Source organism: Hylaeus volcanicus, chromosome 1 (assembly GCF_026283585.1).
Source record: "Hylaeus volcanicus isolate JK05 chromosome 1, UHH_iyHylVolc1.0_haploid, whole genome shotgun sequence".
Taxonomy (NCBI): Eukaryota; Metazoa; Arthropoda; class Insecta; order Hymenoptera; family Colletidae; genus Hylaeus; species Hylaeus volcanicus.
The window spans coordinates 13,613,931-13,630,860 of record NC_071976.1 but is presented as its reverse complement, the minus strand read 5'-3'; the positions used below and the strand labels follow the sequence as shown (position 1 = coordinate 13,630,860).

Genomic DNA, 16,930 nt, shown 5'->3' with positions numbered 1-16,930 from the left:
TTATACCCGATCGTTGCTAACAGACCGCGGTCAATCAACAAGCCGCGTTACTATGCGGGCGCGTTCGCGAGCGTTCGCGAACGTTCCCCGCTCGCCCGACCCCGCGCGCCTACCGATGATCGAGAAATTTCGATCGCGATTTTCTGGTATTGTTACACTGCGTTTTTTCCGTAGCTATTTTTAATTTAATTTTAGCTAAGTTATTTGATAGAACCTTCAGTTTCTTTTCTATGGTTCTCTTGATTTCTCTAATATCCTTATCTTTAACGTATAGAGCAATATCGTCTGCATATTGTAGAATTTTGGTGTTGTTATCCTTGATGTTCCCTGATATATCCAAGGTATATATATTATAAAGTATTGGGCTTAATATTGATCTTTGTGGGAGTCCTTTAACAAAATTTTCTTTTATTGGATCCGCTCCTGTTCTATTGCATGTAATAGATCTATTTTTAATCCATGCCTTTAAGTATTTCAATAGATTTGACGGGCAGCTTTTCTCTATTAGTTGTCTTATCATTATATTATGATCTACATTATCGTATGCAGATTTGATATCTATTAGTGGAATGATCATATTGTTGTTGCTACCAATTGTCGCCTCTGCATCCATGGTTAATATTATTAGGTTGTCTAGTGTCGATCTGCCTTTTCTAAAGCCATTTTGATCTTGGTCCATTATGTTATTCTCCTCACCCCATAGAGTAAGTCTTTTATTTATGATCTTTTCTAGTAATTTGCCTAGGCAATTTGTGAGTGAAATTGGTCTGACAGCTTTTTTCCAAGGGTTTTGTATAAAACTTACTATTGCATTTTTCCATCTATCAGGGATTACACCTTTTTTCCATATTTCATTATACAGTTGAAATATTATTTCCTTAAAAGGGTGGATTAGCCTTTTAATTAGTCTGTATTTTATTCCATCTTCTCCTGGAGCCGATCCTTCCTTTATCAATCCTATGGACCACACTAGTTCTTCATGTGTAATTGTATCTGTGTTTTCCTCATTTAGTACTTGTGTTTCTTCGCTTTCTACGTCACTATAAGGTAATTTGTCGCTTTCTTCTACTAAGAGGTTCTCTATTTGTTCTTCTTCCAGGTTAATAAGTTCCTGGGAGGTCATATTAATTTTAATGTTTTTAATTAGTCCTTTTAACAAGCTTTTTTAGATTACTCTGGGATCTATGTACATTATGCCAATTTTCCATATTTGGGTTCATTGTAAAAATATTAATTCTTTTGTTTCTCTCTTTTTTAGCATTTTCACAATCTTCATTCCACCATGTTTGTTTGATTCTTTTTTTATTTATTATTCTATCTTTGTTGTTCTGCTTTTTTCCTTCCATGGATCTTTCTGCTATGTTCTGTATTGTTTCTGTAAGTAGATTACATTTATTATTAATACTTGTTTCCTTTTTCATATTTTCTTTTAACCAAACGAATTTATTTTTTTGTTCCTCTTCATATATTTTCCAATTAATTCTAGACACATTATATTCTCTTGTTCCCTTATATCTCTCTTCAGTGGTTTTCACTATGGAAAACCACTAAAACATACCACTAAACCACTAAACCACTAAAACACACATGGAAAAATCATCCATTAAATTGGAATTAGTTATGTAAATGTTAGAAATATTAAAATAATAATCACGTCTTCTCGAATTAACAGTTCTGGGGTAAGTGCCGTGCGGTTCAACACGGTCCTCTTTCCAGAAGGCCGAGCCTTCCCCACTCCGTGGCCAGATCTTTCTAGAACATTTATTGTAATGTTTAATATAATATGGCATATCACCAATCATAGCAATGCAACGTCAGGTTGCTTGTCCCATTCATGCGTTACTGATGGTAACGCATCGGTCATTGGATATTTGTTTTGGAGCCACCGACAATTTGCCGTCACTTGGTCCGCTCAGCTGTCTCCACCTTTCGAGAACCGGTCATTGACCGAAATAACGGCAGATCAACTGTCTCCGAAAAATCAATATATCGACCGATCGCTAACACGGCCAACCTGACATGCTTCACGCACTCGGGAAGCATCGTCTCATCAGAACAGATTATAACAATTACAACATAGATTACCGAGTCGATGATCTCCCCTGGCAATCTCACGCACTCTTCGGGCATCTAAGCATTCGCCATACTTTACATCACTCATTCCTTGGCGCTACCGCCAACATTTTGAAACTGTGCCTTCAGACCGCGTAACACTCACAGCTCCGCACTTTACCTGTGCCCTGCTATTGATACCGTCAAGCACTACATCGTAAGTGTCTCCAGGCGTCGTGACCTCCACAGCTCCGCACAATACTTATGCCCTGCTGCAGCCACCGCCAAACACTTCGACTACAAGTGTTTCCAGGTGTCGTGACCTGGGGTCCGGAGGATCTGGGGCGTCCACAGTGATGGCTCTGACCCACTGTGGATCCGTTTTCTCTATTTGAGGGATGTCCCAGGTCTAAAACCCTCTCTCCCCACCTTCTCGTGGTGGACCCTGAGGGCGCACATAGTTGTGCGCTGCTAACGGGGAGAGGGGTACGCGGCGGAAAGTAGCTCCTGTGATGTGTGAGGCGATGCCGGAGGGATCTCCGGATCCTGGCAGGGCCTCCCAAGCCGGTAAGGCTCACACTGAGTAGGGGTGAAAACCGCTGTACAGGGACGAGGAGAGGTCGTTCCCGGGCGGTGGTCCTCTGGGAGTGCTCCTCTCGTGGGTAGGCTTTACTTTCGGTCGCTCATGTGGGGGGGCTGATGTGCGCCTGCGCTGCCGAGGAGGTAGCGACGCCCGGGATCAGGAGCCAGCCCCTTCGGGACCCCGACCGGGTAGTGCGCGGTGAGGGGCAGGTGTCGGAGCCTGCATCTGCTACGGGCGGGACCCCCCTGTGCGGAATTCCCGGGGGGGGGGGGGGACGTATAGGACGGGCCCCGGGGAACTGGGGTAGGGGGTCCTGTCCTTCGTTAGGCAGGCTCCCCGAGGGTACACCCGTTCTCGTCCTGCGGCCCGCCCCACCGCGCACGATGCGCTGGTAAACCTTAAAACATGGACCATTTAAAAAATATAGGAAGCGTTGTAGCCGGGTCGTCCGGTGAGTGCAGGGGTGGAGAGACCGGGGTGGTGGATGTCCATCCAGGTTTGGGACATCAGGCGGGGCACGCGAGTGCTTCGTGGTGTTGAAGGGGCTGCCGCGCCCGGAAGCGGTCGCGGAGGAAGGCGCGTCGACGAAGCCCAGCTCTAGGGAGTCGTCGACACGCGGGCTGAGGGCTGCTGGCTCGTCAGCTTCGCGGGCAGGCTCTAGGGCTGGTCGGCCATTTGCCGGCCTTGCTCCGGTCTATCCGCGGGCAGGCTCCCGGCTGGGCGATGCTGAGGACGATGGTGTCTCCGTGACGTCCATGTCCTAGGCATCTTGCGCCGGGGTCAAGCGCCGGGTTGGTATGCACCGGCCCGCGTCGCCCCCGGTGACTCGGGCGTCGGTCAAACGAGCCCGAGGTAAAGATGCCTCGCCCCCTATGGACATCGACGGTCCGCCTGCCGCCCTGTGGGACAGGGTGCTGGCGGAGAACCGAGCCCTCAGGGAGGAGAACGCGTCCCTCCGGCGGGATGTCGAGGGTCTCCGGGAGACCCTCGACGCAATACGGGGGGAAATGATGGCCCATAAAGCGGCGGCTTGATGCCCCCTCAGCCGGGCCATCGCCTCCCCCCGCTCGGGGAGGTCGTGTCGGCGCCCATTCGCCGTGTCCGGCGGCCAAAACGGGAAAGGACGATGGGGTCCTCCTGGCGCGGATCGGGGCACTGATTGACGCGAAATTTGCGTCAATCAGGAGCGAGCTCCGCCTGGGCTTTCAGGGTCCCCAGCCACGCCCCGCAAGGCCTCTGGAGGGTGGATATGTCAGAGCGATTGAGGAGGCAGACGACCCCTGTGGCTGCGGTTGGTGCCGTAGCTTCTTCCACGCCGGCGGTTGGCGGGGAATCCTTCCCTGTCATTATTAAGTCGGCGGGGAGGAAGAAGAAGGGGTGGGGGAGGAAGAGGGGGGCGCAGGCCGACCTACCATCCACCCTTCCCCAACAGTCGTTGGCTCCTCCCCCCACTAATCTTGCGACGGCACCAGCCAACCCCGATGGGGCTGCCTGGTCGCAGGTGGTGGGGAGGCGGTCGAGGAGAGCAGCCGGGACCGCTTCGGCCGCGCCCGTGACCCCGGCCCCTCCTCAGAAGAGCACGAGCAAGAGGGCTGGAGTACTAATGAAAGCGCCTCCTCGCGTAGTGGCCCCTCCCCGTTCGGCGGCGGTGACGATCACCGTCCTGGAAGGGCGCAAGGCAACCTACGAGGAGGCCATTAGGAGGGCTCGCCAGGGCGAGGAAAGAAAGGAAAAGAAGGGCCGTAGGGGGGTGGCAGGTGTGGCGCCACCCTCTACGGCAGCTCAGGGAGGCGGAGGGGACGCTATACTCCCCTCTACCCCCTCTGTGCCAGCTGCGATGGAGGTGGAGGCCGTGGCATCGGGCCAGGTCCACTGCCTGGCGGAGTGTCGGGTTGGCCTAGCGGTAACTACGGAGCCGTACCAAGTCCCCGACCATCCACACTGGTTCGGGGACGAGGACGGCCTCGTGGCGGTGTGGCGCCGCCGCCACTCGGCGACCGTCCCCCCCTGCACCGTGGTCCAGCGGGGCAGGGGGATGATTTTGGTAAAATGGGGAAGGTTCCTAGTCGCTGGATGCTACAATTCTCCCAACTGTGGCTCCGCAGAATTCGGGAGGTATTTGGACCAGCTTGGGGCTATGGTACCCCCCTACATGGCCGGTCCGGTGCTGGTTCTCGGGGACCTCAATGCAAGGTCCACCGCGTGGGGTAACCCGGGGACCAGCTCCCGAGGCGGAGCGCTACAGGAATGGGCGGAGGGGATGGAGCTCCGGTTATTAAATCGGGGCTTCGTACCAACGTGCGTGAGGTGGAACGGCTGGTTCATCGTGGACGTATCGTTTGCGTCAGCCGCCGCCTCACGCTGGGTGTCTAACTGGCGGGTCTGGGAGGGTGAAACGTTGTCGGACCACAGCTACATCCTTATGGACGTGGCTGTGGTCTCGGACCCGCCAGCGGACGCCCCCCATCCGACGTAGCGTTCCTTCAGCGCCAAGATGGGCGCTGAAGCGACTAGACAAGGACTTACTGAGGGCCGTGATTATCGGCTCCGCCTGGCCTACGGCCAGGGAGCGCGGGGCAGAAGAGGGGGCTTTGTGGATCCGGGACACGTTGCAAATGATTTGCAACGTAGCTATGCCCCGGATCCGCGAGCAGCCCCCGAGGAAGTCTGCCTACTGGTGGACGGGCGAGGTTGCCGACCTCAGAAGAACGGCCGGCCGCGCCAGTTGCAAGTATACCCGTGCTCGGCGCCACCATTTCTTAGGCGGTGACCCGGAGTGGAGAGTCGCCGAACTGTACGGGGTGTACAGGTCGGCGGCTGTGGCTCTCAAGCGCGCGATAGCCGCAGCCAAGGCCAGAGCGTGGGACGAGCTCCTGCTTACCCTCCGTGACGATCCGTGGGGACGCCCATACAAGGTGGTGCTTCGAAAGCTCCGCGCCTGGGCGTCCCCTGTCACGGAGAGGTTAGACCCGGAATTCCTGGGCCGCGTGATTGATACCCTCTTCCCCCTCAACGATGGGGGAGAGGGTGGGTTGGAACGCGCCCCGACTCCGACTATTGAATGGTCGGATGAATTCCGGGTCACGGAGTCTGAGCTGTCCCGAGCTATCGGGGGGCTCCGGGCTAGGGGCAAGAAAACTCCCGGCCCGGATGGAGTACCCGGTAGTCTGCTAGCTTTGGCCTTGGGAGTCCTCGGCCCGGCGTACAGGAGCGTCTTGAACGCTAACCTGAGCCGTGGAACCTTCCCCACAGTGTGGAAAAAGGCGTGTCTGGTTCTCCTCCAGAAAGGTGGAAAACCCGCAGAGTCTCCCTCTGCGTACGGGCCGGTGTGTCTTCTCGACGAGGCAGGCAAGCTGTTCGAAAGAATCATAGCTGCCCGCCTCCTTGAGCACCTGTCGCGCGGTGGTCCCGACCTCAGCGACAGCCAGTATGGCTTCCGGAGGGGGCGCTCAACAATTGACGCGTTAGTAGAGCGTCTTCGCTTCCTCCGGGATGGGGCTGTCGCTCGGGGCAGGGTGTTGATCGCTGTTTCATTGGATATATCTTATGCTTTCAACGCCCTGCCCTGCCCTGAAAGGAGATAGTAGGGGCGTTGGAATATTTCCAGGTGCCCCCCTATCTCCGGGACTATCTCCGCGGCAGGGAGGTGATGTTTACCTCCCTGCCAGGTTATGCACACGAGGGAGACAAACCGCGGGGTTCCGCAGGGGTCGGTCCTCGGATCGCTTCTGTGGAACCTTGCCTTGCATCTGCTATGCGGATGACACCCTGATTTATGCAGAGGGGGAGGACTTGGGTGGAATCAGGCATGTTGCTGAGTCTGCCGTAGACTGTGTTGTCGGGAGAATAGGAGGTTGGGACTGACCGTGGCCGCCGCAAAGACCGAGGCAATCTGGCTGTACGGATTGTCCCGGGCGCGGCGGCCGCCTTTAGGTCGGGATCTCCGGATTCGCGTCGGGGATACCTCCGTCGACATCAGACCCACCATGAGCCGCTGGCGCTTCAAGGAGCACTTTGACCTCCTGGCCCCCCGAATGGAGAAGGCGGCCGCCGCTTTAGCGCGGCTGCTGCCCAATATCGGAGGGCCGGAGTTGGGGTTCCGTCGCTTGTACGCGGAGGTGGTGCGGTCGATGGCCCTATATGGGGCCCCCGTGTGGCACCGCTCGCTCGAGGCCAGCAAGCGCAGCCGCGCTCTTTTTGAAAGAGTGTAGCGGCGGCTAGCCCTGCGGGCCATACGGGGATACCGCACCATTTCTGCTGAAGCGGCGGGCCTCCTGGCCGTGATTCCGCCTTTCCATCTGGCGGCGGCGGAGCGCGTGGCGATGTACGGGATCGCCCGCCCCGCTCGCCGCCCTGCGGGGGTGGAAGTCGCGACCATGGAGGTAGAAGAGGTCGATGTGCAGAAGCGCCAGGCCCGGAGGGACACGTTGGCCCGGTGGAAGCATGAGCTTGCTTCATCGGGCCGTCCGATCGTCCGGGCCATCCTGCCCATATTTGAAACATGGTGCAGGATGCGGGGAAGGTTAACCTTCCGCCTCACGCAGGTGCTCTCCGGGTATGGATGCTTCGGAGAGTATCTGCACCGGATGAGGCGGGAGCCGACAGCGCAGTGTCACCAATGCGGCGAGGAGGTGGACACGGCGTGGCATACACTCGAAGAGTGTCCGGCATGGGCCGCGCCGCGCCGTGCCCTAAGAGCCGCAGTGGGTGGGTGGGACATCTCGCTCGCGGCCATGGTCGACCACATGGTCTCGAACGAGAGGTCGTGGAAGTCGGCGGCCTCCTTTTGCGAGGAAGTTATGTCGCAAAAGGAGGCCGCCGAGCGAGCCCGGGAAAGAGACCTAGGCTCGGCAAGGAGGGTGTGGGCGCGGGGACGTCCCTTGCGCCAGTGCACGCCTCCGTGGTGGTAGGAATGGTGGGGGGGGGGGCGGGGGGCACCCCCGCGACGACATGTGTCTCGCACGGAGGCGGCGTATGTGGGGGGCCGGGGCGTGAGCTGACTCTGGCCCCCGGAGGGGATATAATTCCCCTCGGGACGGGCCGAGCATGTGTGGTCGGCCCGTCCCATTTGGACCAGCGGGTCTTGTGGGGGCGCATGGTGGGTGGGGCGGGAAGGGTCGGGGTGTGCCGGATCACGCCTCCGACGACCCTCCCTTACCGGTGTCGGCGTCTTCTTGTCCTGGCGTTCAGGGAGCTCATAGTTCCCTGAACCAGTACGGACATGAAGACGCCGGGGGCTGTGGGTGGACCGAGCGGGGGGTCGGGAAACCCATTCCGACGGCCCCAGGGATGGGGACACCGGGCGGGTCCCTCCGCCCGGGGTCTTATAGAGTAGGTAGTGGGGGAGGCTGGTATCCTCCCTCCGGGATTCATGTAAGCTGGGAAGTGTCCTGCTGAATATCTGCGTGTTCCAGGCACTTTCCATGTAGCTCAGGCGGGTGTGGGGTTTTAGTGGGCAGCCATCGCGGACGGGCGCGCCTCCGGCGCTCCCCTCCCCGATGGTAGTCCCACATAACCTCGGTTTTCCCCTCGGGAAACCGAGGTATGCGTAACGCATTTCCCCACAATAAAAAAAAAAAGGTGTCTCCACAGATCCGCACTTTACTCGTGCCCTGCTGCAGTCACCACCAAACACTTTGACTAGCACAAACATCCAGATCGCAACATTCACAGCTTCGTGCAGCTGTCACATCTCGGATTTCAGATTTGAAAATCTGTCGCCCGTTTCGATCAAATGATGCTTGCCTTTTGTCCCACGCCTCTCTTAAACGACTGGACGGGATCCTGATCCGTATTGAGTTCACCCTCGTGATTACTATTTATTAGAATATTTTAAGTTTTTGGACTTACTACTTGGTGAGGTCGAGCACCTTTTGAATGTAGTGTTCCCACCGCTGGTCGTTTGGTGAAATGGTCCACACAGCCTCACGTGCCCCGGGGATGGTTAGTGGGGTGAGCCTCCAAGGTATCGGTGCTGGGGTTGGTGCTAGTACTGATGCTGATGTTGGTGCTGAGACTGATACTGGTGCCGATGTTGGTGCTGAGACTAATGCTGGCGCTGATGTTGGTGCTGATGCTACTGCTAGTGTTTTTAAGAGTTTGTTTTGCACCACTCGCGGCTTCGGTACGCACCCGAGCGGAAGTTTTTCCGTTTGTGCTGGTCGCACGTAGTCTCTTAGCAACCGACGAATCTGCTCGCGTCTGCCCGACCGGTATTTTCGTACCTTTTCGGCGTTTTTTATCTACTGAGAGGGAAAAATTGGAATTTATAATAGTTTTAATCGGGGATGAATCTCATGTCCCGTCAATCGTTATCAAGTCCGTGCAACCCTTTACGACCGCTGGTTTGGCGTCTATTCCTTTCAAAGCCGGCTTCGACGCCTCGACCCCGATCGGAATGTCTGCTCTGCCTTGGATCGAAAAGAAGCCGCGTTAATCAAATCCGTGGCTACTGTTTGGGAAAACCGGCTTCGACGTCTCGATCAACCCTTACAGCAAGCACGAAAGTGACTTGGAACCTGAGTACGATGACGGAAAAGAAACTCACGGCCGAGCAATGTTTCTATCTTTAAGATTCCTAAATGACCGGCTTCGACACCTCGATCATAAATCGAAAAGATAGTTGGTTTAACTATAATTTATTCCTTTTTCCCTCTCCGAACGCGTCGAATGGTTAAGGTAAAAAAATAATTGCAACGTGTGAATTTGTTAAATTACGTTACTGTTTATTAAGACCCGCGCACAGTCTTTTATTATAGCAATTACAATTAATTACAGTTTGAATAAAAAGATTCACTACCTTGGCTTCGCAATAAAACTCGATATCTGACTCGACTCGACAAGGACTATAATTTTAGATAACTCGCGAGGACTATCTAGTACGACAATTATACGCTTGAAATTTCGAACGGCAACTATCCCGAGCCCCTGAATTGCGGGCGTACTTATACCCCTAATTCGGGACCTTTGGTCCGAAGGAGAAAAAATCATGCCACGTGATTTATTAAAAATTCATGGGTGGTGGTTGATTTCTTCCTATGGGGTTAGCAATAACATCTTGCCCGAAATCATTCCTAGGTGTTTAGTCTACCCCTTATCGGTTTTTGGTGACTGACACCAACGATAGCCACTGCCGACGGTTCCTTAGCTGATGCTACGCTTGAATTCGTCGAAAAGATGCAAAGCCTCATTAGATCTGACCACCCACCCGGTGGGTGGTAACGAGTACTGAGAATTGTACGGGACCTGTAGCTGCGACTTAACATCTAGGAGATCCGTTGTATTCTCGTGCGTCGCGATAAAGCAACCGAATCCGCGGTTCACGATAGTGAATAAGCCGCGATCGTACCGTGGTCGTATCAGGGGCAGATAATGTAGCAAGAAGTAGATCGCTCGCTCCGCACCCGTAGCTGTTATCGCTTAGGTTCTCTCTTACTTGCTAAACGCTTCTCAGTCTAAGATATAAGGTGACGTTCGAATATATAAATACTACATCTGTCTTCAACTCATTACAAGGGAAAAATATGTCCGTGGTTTGGACGGTCGATATGCGAACGTCACACAGCCAATTCCACCCTACTGTTATCGTTTTCGAACACATCCCCACAGATCACACTCTACAGGGACGCTGAAAGCATCTTATAATCACATCTCAGATAAAAGAAATAAGTTCAATTCAAATTTTGTGGAAAATACAATACCATATATTCAAAATAAGATGGTGAACAACAAAACAATTGTACAGACAGAAATCGAATTCTTTAGTCAAACGCTAAAATTCTGCAAACGTGCTACATTTAATCGCTAACACGGTCCATTGACACACTCATCCATAACGTCCTCTTCACCGTCACCCGACCATTCGCCTTTCCACAATCGCAAACGGTCTTTGGGCGCAATTTGTGGTTTTCCATTCTTACCGAAAATCTCATACCTATTGTTGGGTAAGGTTTTCGTAATGGAATACGGACCTACGAATTTGTCCTGTAATTTTGCTCTGCGCGAATCACCGGGTCGTATGAATGCGGTATCCCCCAAATTATAAGTTATATTATTCTTCCGCTTTTCGTTAAATCTAATATTTTGTAATTTCGCATTTTTTATTAAACGCTCGTATGCAATTTCCCTGTCGCGAATCACGTCAATTTTTTCATTTAAATCTGGCAATTGACCTTCGGCAACCATTGCAGGACCTGCACTCCTCTCGACTCCAAACAATAATCGGGTCGGTGAAAATCCCGTTGATTTTTGCACCGTCGTGTTTAGAGAAAGTTGGATTTTCGGCAATTTGTTCGGCCATTCTGTTATCTTATTCAGTTCTGCTGTTAAAAGATTTGTAACCGTAGAAACGTATCGTTCTGCTTGTCCGTTAGCTCGGGGAGCGCCTGTGGCAATTAAATGTAATTGGATCCCCTGTTTCTGTAAAAACTGAGCAAGCGGTTTATACGTGAAATTTTTCCCGCGATCAAGAATCACTAATCGTGGTGTACCAAATAATGTTAGGCGTTCCTTAAAAACTCGTAAAGTTTCTACTCCACTTAAAGACGTTAATGGAACCAGTTGTACATATTTTGTAAACGCGTCAATGATGATGTGAATATAACCGTCTTTAGACTTGTCAAACGGTCCTACACAATCACCGTGAATCGTGTCAAACGGAATCGGCTTTTTTTCTAAAGAGTGCAAAAATCCTTGCTTCGGTCCCGTGGCCTGTTTTGCTACCGTGCAGGTAATGCAATGTTCCAAATATTTTTTAACAAAACTTCGCATCCGCGAGAACCAATATTTCTGAGCTACGCGATCGAAAGTTTTGTCGACACCAACATGGCAATTCTCGTCGTGGTATAACCTTAAGAGCCTAATTCTGCTACCTTTCGGTACATAGCTCCGATAAATAGTACGCTTGTTGTCTTTAAAAATTTTTCGGCATAGTATGCCCTCTCTAACCTCAAAATCACTATCTATGGATTCCCTAGCAAGAACCCTTCGCATAATTTCGTTTGTCTCAGCATCCTTCTTTTGAACAATTTCTAACCACGATCCTTCGCAGATAACGTTTATGCGATAATTCGGTTTCGGATTGCGGCTCAAGAAATCTACATGTTCCACATATTTCCCCTTTCGATATTCAAGATCGAAACTGAAATCTTGTAAGAACACCCACCATCTAGCAATACGAGGAAGCAAGTCTTTCTTTGTACTCGTCGCCTTTATGGCGTTACAATCTGTTACAATTTTAAATTTGATGCCTAATAGGTATACACGAAAGTGTTTCAGCGCATTAACGATCGCGAGCGTTTCTAATTCATGCGAATGATATTTAGATTCTTCCGGAGTCGTACGACGGCTAAAATACGCAACAACTCGCAACTCGGACTCTACTTTCTGAAACAGGATCGCACCATAACCGATACTACTAGCATCCGTGTGAAGCTCCGTTTCTCTTCCAAAATCGAAAACTACCAACAGCGGTTTTGAACTAAGTTTATCTATAACGTAACGTCGAGCCTCCTCTTGCTCTACATCCCAGTGCCATGGGGCACCCAACTTCGTCAGGCTTGAAATACAAGCCGTTCGCGTCGCGAATTCAGGTATTTTGCGAAAGTAACTCGCTAGGCCCATGAACTGCCTTACTTGCCGCACGTTTGTGGGGACCGGTGATTCGTGCAAAGCTTTAACCTTCCCTTCACCTGGTCGGATGCCCTCGGCAGATACTTCTCTTCCCAAGTATTCTACTTTCTCTTCTAGGAATTTACATTTTGCATGATTCAGTGTAAATCCCGCTAACGACAAAGCTTTCAGAACTTGATCTAATCTGTCTAACCCTTCTTCAACCGTTGACGATGGAATAAGTACGTCGTCAATATAAATCAGCGCAACTTTATTCCGCAGATTCCCCAAAGCCTTATTTATTGCTCGTTGGAAAACTGCGGGGGCATTACTCAAACCAAAGGGCATCTGAAGGTATTCAAAGTGACCATCGGGCGTCATGAACGCGGTTTTCTCGATAGATTCCGCGGCAATCGGTATCTGATGAAATCCCAAAGTCATGTCGAGTGTCATAAAATAACGATCTTTTCCAGCCGATCGAGCTAGTCGGCTATCAGGGGAAGAGGATAACGATCTTTAACGGTAATCCGGTTTAATGCACGATAATCAATGCAAAGTCTATCTGAACCATTCTTTTTTTTCGACTAATATGATCGGGCTGGCAAAAGGTGATACAGACTCAGTAGTAAACAGAGGCGGGTTCTAACTCAGGAGCTCCGAGGGGGGAGCTGGGGAGGGGGGAGCCGAGGGCGAGGGGGGGTGCGGGGAGGGGGCATGAGTGGTGTGGGGTGGGGTCGGTAATTATTACCTACGGTCATTAAGGTAGAGATGGACACCACCAGTCGGTAATTATCAGTCATCGGTAAGAAAGAAAAACGCAAATTTTACATGTAATGAAATGAACGCGTAAGGGTGGGGGAAACCGTCCTCTTGGCGCGCAGGAGTGGGAGTGTCTTTTCAGGCCCCGCGGGTTCCCTCTCTCTCTCACGCTGAAGCATTTTCTCCTCGCACTCATGCCCTTTTACTCGTGCAACACGTAAGATTAGAAAAGATGAGGTACTTATCATAGGTAATTATCAGAGGTCGGTAAAAAAGAAGAAGAAGAACATCAATTGCTCGACGTTTGGTAAGTACTATTATCGTTATCAGAGATCGGTAAGAAAGAAAAACGCAAATGGTACATGTAACGAAATAAGCGCGCATGCTGTAAGGGTGGGGGAAACCATGCTCGTCGTCTACGCGGGAGGTAAGCGCGCACGCCGTAAGGGAGGGAAACCGCCCCCTTCGTGCGCAGGAGTGGGATGTCGTTGCGGGCCTCGCAGGTTCCCTCTCTCTCGCGCCCGAGTATTTTCTTCCTCGCACTCATGCCCCGTGCAACATATAATATTACATTACAATCTTTGACGCAGCCATCGGTAGGAACGTTTCGTGACGATGGCCTCGAGCAGAAAATCCAAAAACCCAAAGTTTGCAAATTACAATCCGGCACCAAATCTTTTATTTGCGCGATACAATTGCTCGAGAACTAGCTATTAAAGAAACGGTAGAGGTGACATCATTCGTTGGCGATGAGAATATTGGAGACAAGGGAGGTGGGCATTGATTTTTACAAACATATTTTCGCGAATATTCTTTTTATTATAAAAATATGAAAATGAAAAAATGATAAATATAAAACTGTAATAAATATAATTAATATAAAAATACATTTAAAAACTATATATATAAAAAAACACAACAGAACAGAACAGAGAACAGAGAACAGAGAACAGAGAACAGAGAACAGAGAACAGAGAACAGAGAACAGAGAACAGAGAACAGAGAACAGAGAACAGAGAACAGAGAACAGAGAACAGAGAACAGTAAAGTAAAGTAAAGTAAAGTAAAGTAAAGTAAAGTAAAGTAAAGTAAAGTAAAAAAATACAAATAAAAAAAAACTATTCGATAACAACGGGTTGCGCCTGTGTTAATGCAAAGTGGTTCATTGGAGTAAATACAAAATGTCGCCTGATGCATGCGAGGCACCGTGCCGCGGGCGCGCACGTGTAGAGTTGGCAGTGGCATCGTGCGCAATTCCTGAAGTTTATAAAACGCAGCCGCGGAATCGCCAGATGCGCCCCGGATGTTAAATAAAGCACCCTCTCCTCCAGTGGGAGCTCCCACCAACAAAATAAACAAACCCGTCGACAAAACGGGTCGTCCGCTTCTGGGATGATGTATGATGGCCGGAGCTCCCGCATGCACCCCGGTTCCAACAGGTATTGATACGTGTCTGGGTACTCCTCTGGGAGCACCCTATCGAAGTCAAACTCCTTGATATCCTCAGGAACGTTATTAAATAGACGCGGGATGTTAATTGGCATTTCTATAAGAAAAAAGAAATAATATTTTTAATATTTCTTTTCACGCACCCACATTCAGGAATATCCATTTCACTGTCGAGTTCGTGGCGTTATCAATATGACACATTTGCCGGTGAAATGCTATATCTACATATTAATAATCTAGTATTTTTAAAAAATTTCTGCAACACTTTCACACATCGATAACGCCAGGAACTGGTCACTACTGTTTATGTATTTTTCACTTACTTTCGTTTTATAAATGCGGCACTTCAAGAATAAATTCTCGCCTTGTCCGTAGCACTGTCAGACTGCGAATGCCTTTGAAAACGGTACAGCGAAAGATCCAATCCATTTGTCAGGGAGGCTGACAAACATTACACCGGATGAGAATATGATATGAGGGGAAATCCGCTAGAAAGAAAGACCCATATATCCAAGTTTTTTTTTTTTTTATTGATAACTGTATTCCATCTAAACCTAATGCTAACAATTCAGTCAATTTCCAAAAAAAATAGATACATTTTTTATTTCTGGTATTTCAGCCACCAGTTGTATAATTTAAATACATTTTGTAAAGCGCAATTCGTTGCATGGTTTATGCATCGCATGGTATTAGTAACATCAAGATTTTTCAAACACGCGATATCTTTATGATCAGCAGCCATGGTCTCAATAGTTACATTCACATTTCTATCAAGTAGATTTTTCAACCAGTCACGTTTTTGGCTTCCCTTGACATGCGATAGACCATGCATCGTCGTCAACTATTGCCGTTGAAATCAATCATTTCGCCATACTGTATGGAACGAAGCCATCTTCCCACGACAGTCCATGATGATTTGCAGTCACCCAAGAAGCACGAGATTTATCGGCTGCCGATAGTGAATTCCATAGATAGGGGCTTTTGAAAATGTAATGGGTGAGAACGGTTCCTTTTCTCAACACCGCCACTTCTTTTACGATAAACCTGGTTCTGTCGGTGAGCCCTTGTCTGTCAACAAACGTTGGTACCATCGTGACGATATCTTTGAAACTACGACACAATGCGAGGTGTCCATCTCTTACATATTATAAATATTGCTGATGCTGCAGTTTATGTGATTTTGCGCACAACGTTGGACAATGGACAGTATTCGATGACGCGATCATGCAAAATAAGACAGTACGCGGTAGTATTTGCTGGCACGTTTTCTTTGCAATCAAATTCTATTCGCATATCTACGGTGGCGCTCCTTGATTGATTCGTTCTGTCGCGAGCAATCGATGACTACAAACGGTCAATGCAACAAGAAGTTGTCTGTGTTGCAAAGCGTTTCGTAACAGTCGTATCCGTAATAAGCTTTACGAAAGCGTGCATACATATCAAAAAGAATAGCATATCTGTTTCTATCAAAGTCAAGATTCAAGTCATCGTATGGATAAAAGTCAGAGTTTAGATAAAGTTTCACGTTGGTCAATTTACATGCATCGAAGTTTCTCGCATCTTCAGACATGATATTCTTTCGACCAGTATGCAGTGCAAAAATGACATATCGTGGTTTCTCCAGCTGAGTCGTAGTTTTAACGGCCCACGAATGTTTTGTCGTACTTTGCAACAAAGGGTACTCGTACAGGTCCCACGAACGAAAACTCATGCTTAGGTATTGCCCGCTTTCCAAAATTCGCAACAACGATAGTTTATTCGTATCATTTAGTACGACGTGAGGCATTCGCCACTGTATCTTTAATAATTCGACCACCGATTCCAGCGTGGAATCTCCAACGATGCAGTTATTATCACTGCGCGCGTGTATAAGAATGAGTTCGTGACGAGCGTTGATTACTATACGCCTGTAATCTTCGCAAAAACCTAACAGCATGTTGAGCGGTACACAAAAGTTAAAGTAACCTATTGGTATGTTTGACTGTGTGATCCATCCAGCATTCCGTAAAATTAGCGATTTGTCCAATGTTAGGGACACAAAATATTTGATGGTGCTTGTTATTCCAACGTTTCTGTTGCGATCAATCTCCACACCATTGAGTTCATATCGAATTTCATCAAACATAAAGGCGACACAATTGTTTCCGAGGTGTGCTTCCACCCCTTCCTTTGGTTTCTTTACTCTGAATCTTCCTTCAACGTATAGAAAGCTCTCGCATGGTAACGTGTATAAATCCTGCTGTTGTATAAGGTATTCGTATCTCATCGTTGTGCTCAAACGTTGTGTTGGCGTATGGGTTGTATGTGTGAGTCTCCATCTTGGCGATGCTGTCGTCAAAGATCGGTTCACCTCCAATGTTTAAGATATTAGCCATTTCGTACAACGAAACTCAACGATTTCAGAAATTCAGCATTCGATGCAGTCAGCTTCGCAGGTGATCGAATTGTTTTTTCGCCCAATGGTTTTCGACCGCCAAT

General features: G+C 49.6%; 1 protein-coding gene across 1 annotated transcript; it reads left to right on the top strand.

Annotated features, from left to right (window-relative positions):
- The first annotated feature begins 3,884 nt into the window (after positions 1-3,884).
- On the top strand, positions 3,885-5,111 carry LOC128875357 (uncharacterized). Its single transcript, XM_054120915.1, has one exon. The coding sequence runs from the start codon at positions 3,885-3,887 to the stop codon at positions 5,109-5,111; it is 1,227 nt and encodes a 408-aa protein (XP_053976890.1).
- The last annotated feature ends 11,819 nt before the right edge of the window (positions 5,112-16,930 follow it).